The sequence below is a fragment of the Sarcophilus harrisii genome, chromosome 4 (assembly GCF_902635505.1).
Source record: "Sarcophilus harrisii chromosome 4, mSarHar1.11, whole genome shotgun sequence".
NCBI classification, from domain to species: domain Eukaryota; kingdom Metazoa; phylum Chordata; class Mammalia; order Dasyuromorphia; family Dasyuridae; genus Sarcophilus; species Sarcophilus harrisii.
This window is the reverse complement of record NC_045429.1, coordinates 349,459,967-349,476,680: the sequence shown is the minus strand read 5'-3', so window position 1 is coordinate 349,476,680 and position 16,714 is coordinate 349,459,967. Positions and strand designations below refer to the sequence as shown.

General features: G+C 37.0%; 1 protein-coding gene across 7 annotated transcripts in view; it reads left to right on the top strand.

Annotated features, from left to right (window-relative positions):
- The first annotated feature begins 583 nt into the window (after window positions 1–583).
- HSF5 (heat shock transcription factor 5) overlaps window positions 584–16,714 on the top strand; it is a 41,664-nt gene continuing 25,533 nt past the window's right edge. For 3 of the 7 annotated variants that reach the window (XM_031966486.1, XM_031966485.1, XM_031966484.1), the window contains exons 1-2: window positions 588–1,297; window positions 7,774–8,148. In XM_031966486.1, coding sequence (XP_031822346.1) covers window positions 676–1,297; window positions 7,774–8,148 — 997 coding nt within the window. In that variant the 5' untranslated portion in view covers window positions 588–675. Of the gene's footprint in view, window positions 1,298–7,773; window positions 8,149–16,714 lie in introns of all 7 variants that reach the window. The other 4 variants (XM_031966488.1, XM_031966489.1, XM_031966487.1 and 1 more) reach the window with 4 other exon arrangements.

Here is a 16,714-nt window from a genome sequence, read left to right as displayed (position 1 = left end):
ATGATAATAAACATCTGACCCCATTGCCTCCATTCCTTATTTTTATGGAGTTTTAAACAGATTAAATGATCTGCCTAAGGTCACCCGAAGATTTGAACTAAAAAGTCCTGTGAATCCATCCCCATCCCATCCTACACCACCACGATATTTCTGCAGCTTGATGGGCTTTGCTTGCAAACTCCCCATGCACCCCGTTCCCAGCTCCCACCCCCTTTCTTCCCGCCACTCATTTATTCGCTGGGGGTGGGGGTGGGGTCACACTGGGTTCCTTAACGGAACGAGGTTTGTTTCTTGCAGCGGCTGAGGCCAGCGGCCACGCGGCCAGGTGGGCGGCGGGTGGCCACCGGCTCTGGGCCTCCCCGGCCCCCCGGGCTCGCTCGGCTTCGGGCGAGCTCCTTTTGGGGGAGGGGAGAGCCCTCTGGAGAGAGGGGCGGGGGCGACGCGGAGAGCGTTCGCCCCAGCGAGCAAGCAGGCGCGCGGAGGGAACTCGAGGCCCCATTGGCCGGGTTTGAAGGAGCGGCGAGGCCTCGCGCACTAACGGTCTCCGGGAGGTCAGGGCGGGGAGCGGGGGAGTAGGAGGGGGGAGGGCGAGGCGAAGCCCCGGGGGGATCGAGAACGGGGTGGGAGAGCCGGGCTCGGCGGCGACGGCGGGGCGAGGCCCGGGCATCGAGGGCGATGGAGGAGGCACTGCTCTCCACGCCCATCAACCCCAATAACTTCCCAGCCAAACTGTGGCGGTTGGTGAACAGCCCGCGCTACCGCTCCATCCGGTGGGACGGGCGCGGCGAGGGCCTGCTCATCGACCAGCCGCTTTTCGAGGCGGAGCTGCTGAGCCCGCCAGGGGCAGGCGGCGGGGGCGGCGGCGGGGGCGGCGGGGGCGGGGGCGGTGCCGGGGGGGCCGAGCCCGAGCTCTTCAAAACCACCAACTTCACGAGCTTCATCCGTCAGCTCAACCTCTACGGCTTCCGCAAGGTGGTGCTCGGGGGGCCCGGGCCGGCGGGGCCCGGCCCGGGGCCCGGGGGGGGCGGGCCGGCGGGCGACGGGCCCCTGCACCACTTTCACAGCCCGCACTTCCGACGCGACCAGCCCCAGCTGCTGGTGCACCTCAAGCGCCTCACCAGCGCCAACAAGGCCAAGCTGGCGGCCGGCCTCGAGGTCTCCTGCCGACCGCCCAACCGCTTCCAGAGGTTGCTGCTCACCTCCGCCTCGGCTTCGGCCTCGGCCTCCACCTCCCCGCTGCAGCACCAGGAGCCGCCGCCGCCACCCCCGCCCTCGGGGGCCCGGCCTGAACCTCACGGTGAGTGGCCTCCACGCACCCTCGCCTCCGGGCTCCGGCGGGATTCCTTGTCCAGGCCGGGTTGGGGGTGGGGGGTCAACCGTCTGAAGGGTCGTTGCCCTTTCCTAAGAGAAATCGGGAGGGGGAGGAGGTGGGGCAGGGACTCGGCTACACCTTGAGGGTCCTGTGCTCATTTGCCTTGGAGGCGACATCCAGCCCTCCCCCCAGCTGGCTTTCTTCCAGGCCCCTGGCAGGGCCTCTGAGACATCAGGACAGCCCCTTCCCCCCAAATCTCTTTAGGCCCCACCACGTCCTCTTTCCATACGCCAGTTTTTTCTTTGAGACATCCGGCTGTCCCCATTCTCAAGGGTGGCAGCCCAGCTCCGGTGGTCAAGCCATCACCTTGCATCCCTGAAGACGCTTAAGTATCAGAACGCATCAGTGACTATCCACCTGCCTGTACATTGTCACCTCCTTTGGCCTTCCTCAGATACATCCGCGGATATTTAGATCTTTGCCAGGCTGTGTGTTCTTAGGAAGAAGCCTTGAAAAAGGACCCCTCTTTTCCACAAAGGAATGGGAAACGGGATTGCTTGTTACATGTGAGAGAAACACGATGAAAGCCCAAGTGAGAGGGAACTGGAAAAAATCACAGAAAGAAAATGATAGAATTTTGGACATGCCGGGACAAAGTAGAAATGTTGTGCAGTTACATATGGTAGTGATATGTGCATCTTACGGTAACAACAAAAATGGTGGTGATTGTTTATGTGTCTTAGAACAAAGTACAAGCATATTTTTTTATTTAAATGAGGACTATTACATCTCATCCCCATTACAAATCATTTGATTGAACTTGTAGGGTTTAATATTGATTGAAATTTTGGAGCTGTTCTCAAGATGCAAACTAGGGTTATGATCCAGATGGCAGCTTTTACTCAATAAAGCACAACATTTAGAGAAAGTTAAGTGTTTGAAATTAATAGCATTTATGTTGTTTTAATTTTTAGGGTTCACCCTATTTGGGAAGGTATGCCACTGGGCATAACTAACCTTTTAGTATTCCTGCAAAAGAAAAGGTTCATGCCATTTGAACTATTTTATTTTTTAAAGACATTTATAACCTTCATTTCTGACACAATTCCCAGAAACCTAGAAGTTACAAGATTAAGATGCAGAGAACTCCATTCTCTGACTATTGAAATCACAGATTACAAAGCAAAATGATCTAGGAGAAATCAACAAATTATGATGAAAACAATTCAACTTGATTTTCCTTTCAACTACAAGAATAATAACTTTCAATGTAGACTTAACCTGTTGGCATTTCTGTGCTTTTTAGAATTAGAGGGGAAAAACTATTGAAGGTAATAAGTATGGAATTACCCTATGGGACTACTTAGCTTCTGAAGTAGATTAGCTTCTAGATTATGCAAAAGGACTTAATTTTCTTGGGTTTTGAAAGATGAGAATAGGTGGTGATTGAATTAAGTGTTGATGACTCCTTAGCTTTCTAACAGAGGCTAGGGCCTTTTAAGTGAATGAAGTTGAAAAAATAGCATTGCAATGGCAGTATATTCATCCATTAGAAGAACTTATGTTGTGGTCATTGATTCTGATAGAGAAAGGAAATGTGTCAACCAAGGCATTAATTGGTAAGCTCCCAGATTTGTCACCAGCCCAGCCTCAACTACCTGGTGAACAAAAAGAAAAGTGACTGGAAAACTATGTCTGTTGACATAGACACAGCAATGGAATCTGTTATCTGTTGTCTTCTTTAGATACATTAACACTCAAGTTTTCATTCTCTTTTTCCTCTATGACTTTTTTCTAACTTTTCTACACTCAGGAAATAAATAATTTTTAATCGAAGGAGCAACAGTTTCTAGATCTTTATTAAATCAGAAGAAAAAAAAACACCGCCATCAAATGAATGATTTAATTCAGATAAGTTCTTTAGGTGATATATAGAGTTTTAAAAATTCCTGCATTATTTTTAAAGAAGGATTTCCTTTCAATATCTATTAATTGTGCATATGTGATATCTCCATCTAGGTATTTATTGTCTGTTTCTCACTTGAATTCTAACCTTTATTATTTCTCATTGCTAACTGGGCCATTCATATCTCAAAACCATATACAATGTATGGCAAATATGAACTAAGCAATGTTAAATTAAAATCCCTAAGAGGGTCATTATAGGTAGGGAAGACTGTTGATTTGAATAGAATGGAGTCTTGCTGTAGGTTTGTGAAAGTCTAGGAATACTTCTGTTTTAACCATAGTTAAGGATAGGCAGCTTGATGATTCAGTAGATAGTCAGGAAGACCTGAATTAAAATCCGTGATTTTGGTGATTCTGGTCGATTAACCTCTGCTTCAGTTTCCTCAGCTCTAAAATGGAGATGCAAGAGCATCTTTGTAAGGACCAAATTAGATTATTTGTAAAAAGCACTTGACACATAGTAGGCAATGTTTAAATACTTATTCTCTTCCCCTTTCTTAACTTTGTCTTTTGTTCTTTTCCTTTTGCCCCCACTATTATGGAACTTGTATAACTTTGTATTTCAATACATGAGTTTTCTCATTTCCTATGCTTAAGAATAACATAATTTTAAAATGTTGGTCAAACTTCAACTCAGATCTGAAAGAAAAAAATTTTAAGGGTAGATTTCCTAACTTATGCATTCAGGAAAATATCATTTTACTACTTAGTTGGGCCCAGGAAGGTAGGAGAATACCATTAAACATTATAGGTCCAGGAAGAGCATAAAAAAGTTTTGGCATTATGGTCTGAAGATTAATTAATTAGTTCAGACTCAGTTACAATAGAAGCTAGAATTTTTATAATTCTATATTGGAATATACATTGGATATATATTGGGAATATACATTGGAAAAGATCCATATTTGCAAAACTGAATTCCATTAGAACTCTCTATGTATAACTGAAATCTGTGACCACTTATTTGAAAAAGATCTTTTAATAGAGAAAGAACAAGTACTTCAGAGAAAGAACAAGTACTTCCTCCTGTTCTTAAGGGCCATTTCTTAAGAGTTCTATTCTGACCATCAATGTTCTGTTCTATTCAGTTCTGTTCTTTTTTTTTTTTTCTTTCTATCTAGCTCTATGTTATATACATATAATCTGCATAGTATAGATTACATACATATGTAATAAGTATTTCATATTATACATAAATATATGTATACACACACATATATAAAATCTGAATAGAACAGAACTTTGGTCAGAATAGAATTCTTAAGAGATGGACTTGAAGATAGAATGAGGAAGTTGTTCTTAATCTTTTAAAAAGATTTTTCTCAAAAAGTGATCATAGACTTCTGTTGTTTCTTCTGTTCAGTCTCTTCATTTGCAAAATGAAGTTGGATTGTGGGCCTTTGAAGTCATCCTGAAAAGTCCACAATTTTCCTATTTTGGGGGTCAGTAGCACTTAAAAAATTACAAATTGACCTCAGAAAACAGGTACTTATACTGGAAGGAATCTATATATAAAATCATAATGAAACATGTCCAGGAAGCTTGAAGATTGTCTCATTTGAAATATACTTTAAATTCAGAGGCACAGTTTAACCATGTAGCTGGAGGCATTGGACACCCAAAGAAATCTTTCCATTGAAGAGATGGTCCCAAATCTCAGAAGAAATGGTTTTAGTAGCCTTGTGTCATAGATGCATAAGCTGTGCATGTAGGCAGACTTGTCCCCCAGCATTGTGACAATTCTTTATATCTGTGAGTTTTCTTGTGATTTTGGACATGATCCATGAGTTTGTCAATCAAAGGTGATTGTGCCCTCTACACTTTAGAGTCCCAAAGGCCATAAGGAGTTGTGGTTTAATAGCTTGCTCAACTTTCTACAACCATATATTAGATACAGGACTTGAACCAGCTTTTAAACCATTAAGAAAAAAAAAAAGGAAAAGTGACCTAATAGTAATTCTTTTAAGTTAGGTTAAATGTAACCTAACCCAGTTTCTTCTGAATTATGGTAACTTTATTTTTTGACTTAGTACTTTTGACTTTTCAGTGAAATTAGACCTTGAGGGAAGAGGATATTAGCTGGGTAATGTCTCTGGTGGTCACTTTGTTATTTATTTTCTTTATTACATAATTGCCAGAAAATCTAGTTTTTGGACAACTGGCCTCAGAATCCAGAAAGCCTGGGGTCGCCTTGCTTTGTGGCTTTGTGACCTACTATAAACAGCTCAATTTCTTAGTGTGCCAAGTCAGCTCTTAGATTATACATTTCAGAAGTTATGTATCTGAATGGGTTGATGGAGTTCCTAAATTGATAAAATTTTCCATACAGGTACTGTCTTCAAAAAGCAGGTAATGTTGTCAGACAACAGAGAAGACATATCATGTAATAAATACCCTGAAGTATCATTTATTTATTTAGTATATTAGCTAAAACAAAAGAGAGGCAAGTCAGGCCCCCAAATAAAACTTAGCTTTTTCCTGGTGTTTCAGGTCTTATAAGTCTTTTAGATTATTTTATTTCTGGAGCTTTAGTGCTTTATTTATGGACTTGTTATTTTGTTTTGCTTTTTTTTAGTGATTGTTTCTTTTTTTTTTATTCAATTTATTTTTCAGTTTTATAGTCAATTAAGTAAAAAGGATCTTTAATGAGTTTAGATAATGAATGTGTTATCATGATGGGGACTTTAGCTACTACTTTAGGAAGTAGAAGAATTTAGTTTTATTTACTGATTAGCAAACCAAAATAACATAAAGGAAGCAGTTGGTCTACAAGCAATAGAGGCAGATATCTCAGTGTAGAAGATTTACCCTAGGAATTAGAATAGTTTTGCCTAGTAATGTTTTAAAAATTATAGTCTAAAATTTCAACTTCTCAGATTTGTATTAGCTTTATATGTTACATTTCTCTTAACAAATTATTTTTAAAAAATCTTTTCTACATTTCATCAAGAATTTAGTCATTCACTTGTTGAAAATATTTACAGCATTTATTGAATGCTAACCAGGTGTTGTATTGGATGCACAAGTATCATTTTTTTTTTTTCTCTCAAGGACTAAACAGTTCAGAGGCAGAGACAGTAACATAAAACAAGTGATATAATTTAAGGATTAAAGGATTGATCCAAGGCTGTATTAGTTGTGACAGGTTTCAATGGGGACTTGAAGTATGGGCAAGATTTTAAAAGAGGCATGGAATGAGGCTGAGGGCAGAAAAGTGTATTATATTTGCAGGACAATAAGGAGACCTGTTTGATTAAAATGGAAAACTTGTAGAGTGGCAGCATAGTGGAAGATAGAATTTTGGAATCGGAATATGGAGACCTAGATTCAAATTCCACTCCTGATTCTAATTGTGTGATTGTGGACAATTAACTCTCTGAGCCTCCTTCAGACAACTCTCTAAGATTATAATTTATAAATGAGTTGGGTTTTGACTCACTGGATGAAGTAGTCACACCATAAGTTTTGAGAAGTAAAAGCAAATAAGAAACCAAGAGTATGGAATTGATGGAGAGCAATGGAAAATTTCTGAGCAGTGAAATGATATGCTGAAAAAGGAAAATAAGTGTGACATGAATCAGTGAGAGGTTGAGATATGGAGGGTGAGGAAATAGTTATCATGGAGGTCAGACAGGAAGCTTTTATACTGATGATCTGAGCTTGAAGTGATTAGAACCTGGAATAAGATGGGAGTACTTAGAATGGAGAGGGGAGAGTTTGGTATGAGAAATGTTTTGAACTATGGCTACAAGGGGTTAATGATTTTCCATTTAAGTTTCTAAAAGCACAAATTTCCATGAAAAAAAAACTAAAAGGAACAGGAATTAAAAAAAAAAAAGTGTGCTAAATATATCTTCATTTCTTAATTTTCTTGTAGGAATTTGCTTATTTTTATATCCATTCTATACTCCTTGGTATCTAAGTAGCCTGAAAGAATTACTGGATCTTCCAGAAGTTTTTTTTTTTTTTTTTTTTAAGGAAGAAGGGGAGTTTATTCTTTTCCTAATCTTAATAAATCTTCAATTTTCTTAGGTAAGGTATTCATCAAGGAAAGTCACTAGAAAGAAAGTCTCATCTCCACCTACTGGCTTCCTTTAAGTTGCAGCTAAAATCTAAAGTGTCTTAAAACTCTTAGTGTATAGCTCACATACTGACAAATACTGGTTATGTGAGTCAGCACAGGTGAAACAATTTTTACCTGATCATCTCCCTTTCGATGTATAACTGCTGTCAACACCAAGTATTTGGCCTGTTATGACTAGGTGTTAGTGTTTTGCCACAGGATGGTCTTGTAAAGTTTTGGGTACTAAAGAAATCAAATTTTTAGTTTTAAGTTATGAATACTGAAATAGTTTACTAGTGCTTAACATCTTCAAAATAACTGAGAATTACATTATGTACAGATCAAGAGTAACACAGTTTGCTACCCTTACTTTACTGTATCTGCTATTGTCATGTAAAACTAGTAAACGTGCTCTTACTTTTTTATGCAGGACCAGTGGCCGTAGGACAGTTTCACCGGTCATTCCGGCGAGATAGTTTGTCTCCTTATTCCTACGTATCAACTTCATCCCACAACCACAGCACTTTCCCGCTGAAAGGTTTAGATCGGACCCCGATCCCTCCTAGAACGTGGCAGAACTCCCTTGGGATGCACCCAGGACAGGTGGAGACTTCCCCCACTTTCTCAGATAAAGGGGTTCCATTTCCTGTACTGCAGAGGTTTCCAACTGAGGTTACGTATACCCTCCAGCCCAGCGCCACATCTGTTCATGTTCAGCAAGGGCCTCAAACAATGGTCAGCTCCTCCCAGAAATATAGTAACTACACACCCTCAGCGCAGTACTCCCAAGCCTACTATCCAACAGGTATGAGAAGGTTCTAGCTCAGTAGCTTCCAGAAAGGTACTTTAAAACTGAGTTTTTATCGTCTTGAATGCACTTTAATTTTTGTATAATCAAGTACAAAGAGTAAAGAGTATGCCATTATACCTAAGAAAATGTCTTTTTTTTTCTTTTCCAGGGCCTGTTTTTAATTGGCATTATATTTAAAATCTATTTTCTTAAGAGTTTTGTATAACTCTTAGAGGCTCTGGAAGAACATACATTTTGAGTGAAAATTTTATGCATTGTTATTAAATTGTATCCCTAAGAGTCAAATTAAGGCTTTGTATACTGGTACCTTGCTATAAATACTCTTGGTATCCATTCTGCTTGCTCATAAATTAGCCTTAATTTTCTTATTTGTAAAAATGAGAGAGTTGAACCAAATGATCTCAAATGTCTCTTCCAGTTCTTAACATTCTGTACATCTATGAGGTAAGACTATATTAAAACCACATTCATTTAGTACTTAAGTAGTTCCATAAGGATGTTCCCCTTATGCTTTCAAATGCAGAATTTTGCTTTACAAATGAGTATTAGATTAGAGGTATTAATAGTTTTTGTGTATTAAAGTTAATTTTTGTTTTCCAAAAACTTGATATGGGGGAAAACCTCAGTTGAGCAATAGGTAGTGGTAATTCCCCAATAAATGGAGCAGGCTTCTTTAGTTTCTTCCTACTTGAGAATCTTGGTGAACTGAGAAGAGGCTAGGAATGGGTAGAAGAAGAGAGATTATAAAATAAACCAGCTTTTAAATCTGGTATGGTTTTGATATGAACTGGTAAATACTAATGTACTTGTCTAATACATTACTCTGTCATAGGGGCTTTCATCTGACAACTTATAGCAATTTGGGGGGCTTTCTTTTTCTATTTGCTATGTACTTTATTGCCATTTTCCTCGAATGTATTTTCAGTTTTGTAGACACTTATGCTGATGATTTGATTGTTTTGCCTTGTAATACATGGAATATATAGAATGATGAGGAATAATTGAAACCTGGAATAAGTGCTTCTGAAAAAGAACAAAAAGAAGATAGCAGTTTTTAGAATTTAGAAGCATATATTTTTATAAATTTGCTGACCCTAGAAGGATTCTTTTAAGTTCATATAGTCCATAATCTCTGTTTCCCAACAGGACTAAGCATAGAAAGATAGCTAAAAATAAAGGAATGCAATTTGAATATGGGACTGAAATATTTTGTTGCTTTTTCAGATGTAAATCTGTATGTTACTTGTGTCAGCATTCACTGTTTACTGTTACTGAACCTGGTGCTGATTAAATAGCTGCCTGAACTTTTTCAAATAATTTTATATTTTTTCAGCTTAATATTATTTTTCCACTTTCATGTAAAGATAGTTTTCAACATTCATTTTTGTAAGATTTTGAATTCCAATTTTTTTCTCCCTCCTTCCCTTCCCCTCTTCCCTTTCCCAAGATAGCAAACAATCTGATATAGATTATACATATACAATTATATTAGTCATGTTCTGAAAGAAAAGTCATAAAAAAAGGAAAAAACCACGAGAAAGAAAAAAACATCCAAAAAATAAAAACAGTATTCTTTTAATCTGTATTTAGTTTCTGGATGTGGATGGCATTTTCTATCCCAAAACTCTTAGAATTGTCTAGGATCCCTGTCTTGCTGGGAAAGTGTTTCATCATACAGTCTTACTGTTGCAGGGTACAGTGTTCTCTTGGTTCTGCTCACTTCACTCTATCACCCTTCCAGGGTTTTCTGAAATCTGCTTGCCTCATCATTGCTTAATAGAACAATAGTATGCCATTACATTTATATGCCACAACTTATTTAGCCATTTCCTAATTTTTGGACATCCCTTCAATTTGCAATGCCTTGCCACTACAGAAAGAGCTGCTACAAATGTTTTTGTACATATGGGTCCTTTTCCCTTTTTCATGATCTCTTTGAGATACAAACTCAGTAGTGGAACTTCTGGATCCAAGGGTGTGCATAATTTATGCCCTTTGGGCATAGCTCCAAATTTCTCTCCAGAATGACTGGATCATTTCACAATTACACCAACCATGCATTAGTGTCCTAGTTTAACCACATCCCCTCCAATATTTATCATTATCTTTTCCTGTCATCTCAGTCAATCTGAGAGGTGTGTGAGGTAGTTTAATTTGTATTTCTCTAATCAGTTGTGATTTAGAGGATTTATTTCGTATATTAAAGATGGCTTTAATTTCTACATCTGAAAATTGCCTGTTCATATCCTTTAATCATTTATCAATTGGGGAATAATTTAATATTCTTATCAATTTGATTCCATTCTCTCTATATTTTAGAAATGAGGCCTTTATCAGAAACAGTAGTTGTAAAAATTTCTCCCAACTTTCTGCTTCCCTTCCAATCTTGACTGCATTGGTTTTGTTCGTGCAAAACCTTTTTAATTTAATGTAACCAAAATTATCCACTTTGCATTTCATAATATTTGATAGTTCTTGTTTGGTCATATATTTTTCCTTTCTCCAAAGATGTGATAAGTAACCTCGTTTTCCTAATTGGCTACTAATATCACCTTTATGACTAACTCATAAACCTATTTCTACCTTATCTTGGTATAGAGTGTGAGATGTTGGCCTGTGCCTAATTTCTGCCATACTATTTTCCAGTTTTCTCAACTGTTTTTGTCAGATAGGAAGTTCTTATCCCAGAAACTGAAGTCTTTGGGTTTATCAAACAGTAGATTGCTGGAATCATTGATTCCTGTATCTTGTATATCTAACTTTTTTTCCTATATTTCTATGTAGAAATATAGGTTGTATAGGACTTTAAAAAGTAAAAAGGAATTTATATTTTATCCTAGAGGCAAGCTACTAGATTTGATTGAGTTGGTCAGACCTGCACTTACAGAAAATTAATTTGATAGCATTGTGTTGATTGGACTGGAGTGGGAAGGAACTTGAAGCAGGGTGCTCAGTTATAAGTTGACTAATTCTGAGTGAGATCTAAATCATCGAGGGCCTAAGTTAAGATGGTAGTTGTATAGTAGAGAGAAGGGGTAGATATATTGTGAAGATACTGTGAAGAGATGAGATAGTTTGAGGGTAGAAATGACATTTGGTAACTGGTTGGATAAACTAGGTGAGGAAGAATGAGGAATTAGTTGAAGGTGCCAAAGTTAAGAATCTGAAAGAAAGATGGTTGTGTCTTCAACAGAAATAGTGAAATCTGAAAGAGGGGAGAATTTGGTTGAGGGGGGAGAATGGTGGTAAGAGAAGGATGACTTCAGTGTTCAGTGTGTTGAGTTTAAGATTTGAAATGTGCAATACTCAGTTGGTAATAACAATGGCTAACATTTAAATAGTGCTTTAAGATTTGCAAAATGCTTTACAGTTATTTTCTTATTTTATTCTCATTAGTCCTGGGATGCCATCATTATCTCCATTTTACAGATGAGGAAGCTGAGACAGACAGGTTAAGTGACTTGCCCAGGGTCATACAGCTAATAAGTGTCTGGGTTCAGATTTGAACTCGGGTCTTCCTGACTCCATGTCTCATGCTCTGTTCATTAGGTGCCATCTAGCTTGCTTCCTAATCTTTAGTTCAGGGAGAGATTAGGACTGGAGATATATATATATATATATATATATATATATATATATACTTATCTATCTATCTATCTATATCTATATGAAATAACTTCATAGAGATACTAGTTAAATCCATAGAAGCTGATAAGCTCACCAAGTGAGAGAATATAGAATCAGACACAGGAGTTCTTAATTTTTTTCTGGTGAAGCCTATGATGGTTCCTTAAACTGATGTTTTTAAATACATAAAATATTTAGAATTACAAAAGAAGGCAATTATATTAAAAGATAGTTATGAAAACAAAAACAAAAACAAAAAAAAACCAAGCAATTTCACAACCTCAGACAAACCTCAGATTAAGAACTGTTGGTATAGCAGGAGAGGACCAAGAACAGAACCTTGGGGAAAAAATGAAAGATGTTTTGATATAGATGATGAGCCAGCAAAGGAGAGTATGGGTAGTTGTCAGATAGGAAAACCAAGGGAGAGTAATGTCGAGAAAGTTCCTGAAAAGAATATCCAGGAGAATGTAATGGTAACAATGTCAGATGCAGCAGATAGGTTGAGAAAGATAACTGAAAGATGATCAGATGTGGCAATTTAGGTAACTTTGAAGAGAGCAGTTTCAGTTGATTCATGAGATTAGAAGCCAGGTTTCAGAAGGTTAAGAACTGAGGGAGCAGAGAGGAGAAATTAGAGGAAGCAAATACAGATAACTTTTTCTCAAGTTTGACTGATAATAGGAGGTGGAATGTAGGATAGTTTGAGAAGATAGATGATAGAGTCTAGTGAAATTTTTTTTAAGGATGTGGGGAGATTAGACTTATTTAAAGGCATTAAGATAAGAACCAGTTGATAAGGAAAAATTAAAATTTTGAGAGTGGGGCAATAATTGAAGATGTACTCTCACAGAGAAGCGGGGAGAAAATGGGATTAGATGGTACAGTGGATAGAGTGTCAGACCTGAAGTCAGGAGGACCTGAGTTCAAATTTGGTCTCAGACACTTCATACTTCCTAGCTGTGTGACCCTGAGCAAGTCACTTAACCCCAATTACCTTGGCCAAAAAAAAAAAAAAAAGTATAACATTCAAGGGAGTTAGTTTTGCCAAGCAGAAGGGCCATTTCTTTGTCAGGGAAGGGGAGAGGAAGGAGAAATTAGGATATGTAAAGAGGTTTTGAGATGGAAAGAATGAAAGAGGAAGCTCATATTGAATGGCCACAGTTTTGTCAGTAAAGAGGCACTTGCACTCCTTTTGGAGTGGGAAGGAGGTAGGGTGTGAGAAGGATTTAAAGTATTTAACAGGTTTTTAGCTTCTTGGGAAGTGAGGTTCGGCATTGATTAGGGAGGAAGGAACTCTTACTTCAATAAGGACCTAATTGAATTTAGATAATATAAATTTGCAGTATATCTACATTTAGTATAGGTAAGATGTACATGTGTGTCTGCATACACATGTGTGTTTACTTTATTTGACTTATAGACTACTTTTCTTCCCTATGTTGCTGGGGATTTTTTTCCCCTTTCATCTCTCTATTAACAGAATCTTGATTAAATTGATCACTTCTTATCTATCTTGTGCTAGAGGGTTGAGGGTAGAGGAGGGAAGGGGGGAAGGAGATACATAAAGAAAAACCCCCATCTAGATAATGAGATAAGTACTTCCTCTGCCTGCCTGGGTCATACTTCCCACTCCATCAATGAAGTGAAAAGGAAGGATAAGGGGAAATACAAGGAGGAGAAACGAAGACCCTGTTGACCCCCCTACTTCTTATTTAGTCCCTAGAAACTTTTGGAATCTATTCCTCACTTTTTCTACCCCCAGTTCCTATCCTGCTGGGTACCTCTACCATTAGTGTTTGGAACTGCAAGAGTCCCACTATAGTTTTGCTGCCCACTGAAGCAATTGTGGATTGGGCTGTGTTTGTGTGTGAATAGCAGCAACAATATAGAGATAAATTCCAGGCATCCCAACTTGAAATTGTAAAAGGCTTTTCTTCCTAGAAACATTGTTATACATAGTGTTTAGGTTATGAGTTCAAGTAATGCTATATTTAATATACATTATGAGTGAAATTAGTTTTTGTGTACTGAACTAAAAATCTAGTCAGGTATAACATTTTTTAAAGAACAAAATGTGTTCTATCTAGTTCAAATAATATTTTTGTAAACATCCATCCATTAAAGTTAAAAGCTGCCTTTATATGCATATTATCTACTAGAAGAGTAGATTTTGATGATCAAATTTAGAAAATTGAGTTATGATTTAGGATAATTTAAAGATTAATTAGTCTAGGATATAAACCTTTAAATTGAAAATTAATTTTGAGAATTCAAGATGGGAACTGTGAAGATACTAAAAAGGATAAGTAAGAAATAATTGATGACATAATAGTATATAGTGTTTCTTAAAAATGAAAAAAAAAAGTGGGGTTTTTATGGATTATGTGAAAGTTTCCACAATCTGACTCAACTTTTGATTTTCCATCTTTTATAAATATAATTAAAAGAAAGTAGTAAATTTCTTGGGGTTATAAAAATAAAAATGCTTAAAATGTTCATAAGGACCTTTAAAAAACTAAAATGTGTAGAAGTTATTGAGAGACAAATGTTAAGTGAAAAAGCTTTGAAAAATATGGAGCATTCTAGATAAAATCCGCAATTGTTAAATTAAAAAGGCCCCTGATAATGAAGGACGCTATCAAAAATATTCTATTTTATCACTGTGAAATAGTGTCCCAGCTGAGCATGGTGGCACATGTCTATAATAACAACTACTGAGGAGGCTGAGGCTGGTGGATCCCCAATTTGTCAGTTCCAAGCTGCAGAAGGCTGTGCTAATTGGGTATTGACAGTTAAGTTCAACATTTAATAAAGTGAACATCTGGGAGTGGAAAAAGTATTGAGTACTGGGTTGCTTAGTGAGGAACCCAGACATAAGTCAGAAATGAAACTAGTCAAAGCTTTCATGCCATTTGCAGTGGAATTAGACCCGTGATTAGGCCTGAGCATGATAGGAAGTCTCCCAGTCTTAGTAAAGAAACACCTTGATTCCAATATTACATGAATTGAAAACCATTTAACAGGTAAACTTCTTTTCAAATAATTTTAAGTGTTAGTGTCAACTAACTTTACTAAAAGTAAAGTAACTTTACTAAAGTATGTATCACAGAGATAGGTGTACTTATTTTTTATTTAAATGTTTACTCATAATATGAGTTCTCTAATTGTTGGTAAACCCACAAATAACATAATTTTCTAGTCATTAAATAATATTTGGGACATATTTAAATATTAACTACTTTTGAGTATAAACTTTAATTTTAGTTTAAAAATAGAAAATACTGACTTCATTATTAAAATGAGGATTTTTTAAAAAAAGATTCTTACTATTATCTTTTGAAGGATGGAACTAGCAAATCTTACTTTTGTGATATTCAAATATTAAAAATGTTTTTTTTTCTATTTGGATAAGATCTGTCATTGTACTATAAAATAGCTATCACATTGTCATGAAAAGAAGTAAATGTATGAGGATCATGCTGTCTAGCGAAATGATTTAAGTTTGCTTTTCTTTCATATTTTTCTTACTGGGCTTTAGCTATACATTTGTGTATATATGTATGTGTGTGTTTGTGGGGAGGTTATGGGTATGGTACTCTTAGAATATAGAAAGTCTGTGTAAAATACTTTAGCCCTCTTTTCATAACCAGAGAAGAAATCTGGATTTTTGTAAACTCTTTTATGGGTTGTTTATAGTATCTTATTGTAAAATTTGGGGTGACATTATACAATGCATATATATATATATATATATATATACACATTTTTTATGCATTTTTGAGTTCTTAAACTTTTTTTTTTTTGTCTCTACTGGCCCTCAAGTGTTAGCTGCATCTTCCACAAAGCTCTTCTCAAATTCCTATTTAATTTCTTATGCTGACCTATAATATATCAAAACTTTAAAATGGCAAATGTTGCCAAATTGAATTGCAATAGTTTGGTTTTCTTTTTTTCCTCATCGGTTTTCAAGTCAGTTTAGACATTTTTAGATTGCCCTCTGAAGCTTTCAAATCTTGAATTTATAAACAAATTTAAAATTTAGAGGTCTAAGTGCTGTTACTACTACTAGTACTTTTATAATCATTACTATATGTTGTTTGAATCTTAATTAAAAAGGCTTGCTTTAAAAATAAAAATCTATATTTTTTACATAGCCAATGAAAAAAAATCCTTAAGTCATTTAATTTTTAGTGTTTTAGCTTCCTCATTTATAAATTTGGTAAGTTGGACTAATTGATTTCTAAGGTTTCCTCCAAGTCTAAAACTTTTTTTTATGAAATTGAGACTATGGCTGCAATAAAATTGAAAGTTCTCATCCTTGACTAAGCCTTTTCTTGCCACGAGGGGGAGAAGCTGTGTTGAGTTTTACCAAGGTTTCCATCCACTTTGTGTTAGTAGACAAATCCTGTTTATTTCTGTCTTCTAGCCATCCATCCTAAACTACTTTGCTTTATTTTTATTACTTTGAATTTGTTTTATGGAATCCATACTTTAAGGATTATGTAAAGGTAAATATTAACATAGTTTTTAGTCTTCTATATTTTAAAAAGTGAACTTCTGTGCTGTTTTTGGAATTACTGAGCTGGAAGGGATCTCAGAAATTATTTAGTTAAACTATTATAGCGAACAAGTGTTCATCTAACCTCAATTCAGAAACTTCCAATGACAAGAAATTCACTGACTTATTTTTGGAGAGCTCTTATTATTAGAAAGCTTTTCCTTATGCTAAGCCAAAATCTTTCTCTTTCTAATTTCCATGCATGGCTCCACTTTAGGAAGTAAACAGAATAAATCTTATGTAGGACAGTTCTTCATCGATTTGAATTTTCTCCCCTCTTCTCACTCTTTTATCTTGCCTTCCTCCCAATCATCTCTTCTCTAGCTTCTTTGACCACATTCTTATATGGTGATATGGTTTTGAGACTTAACA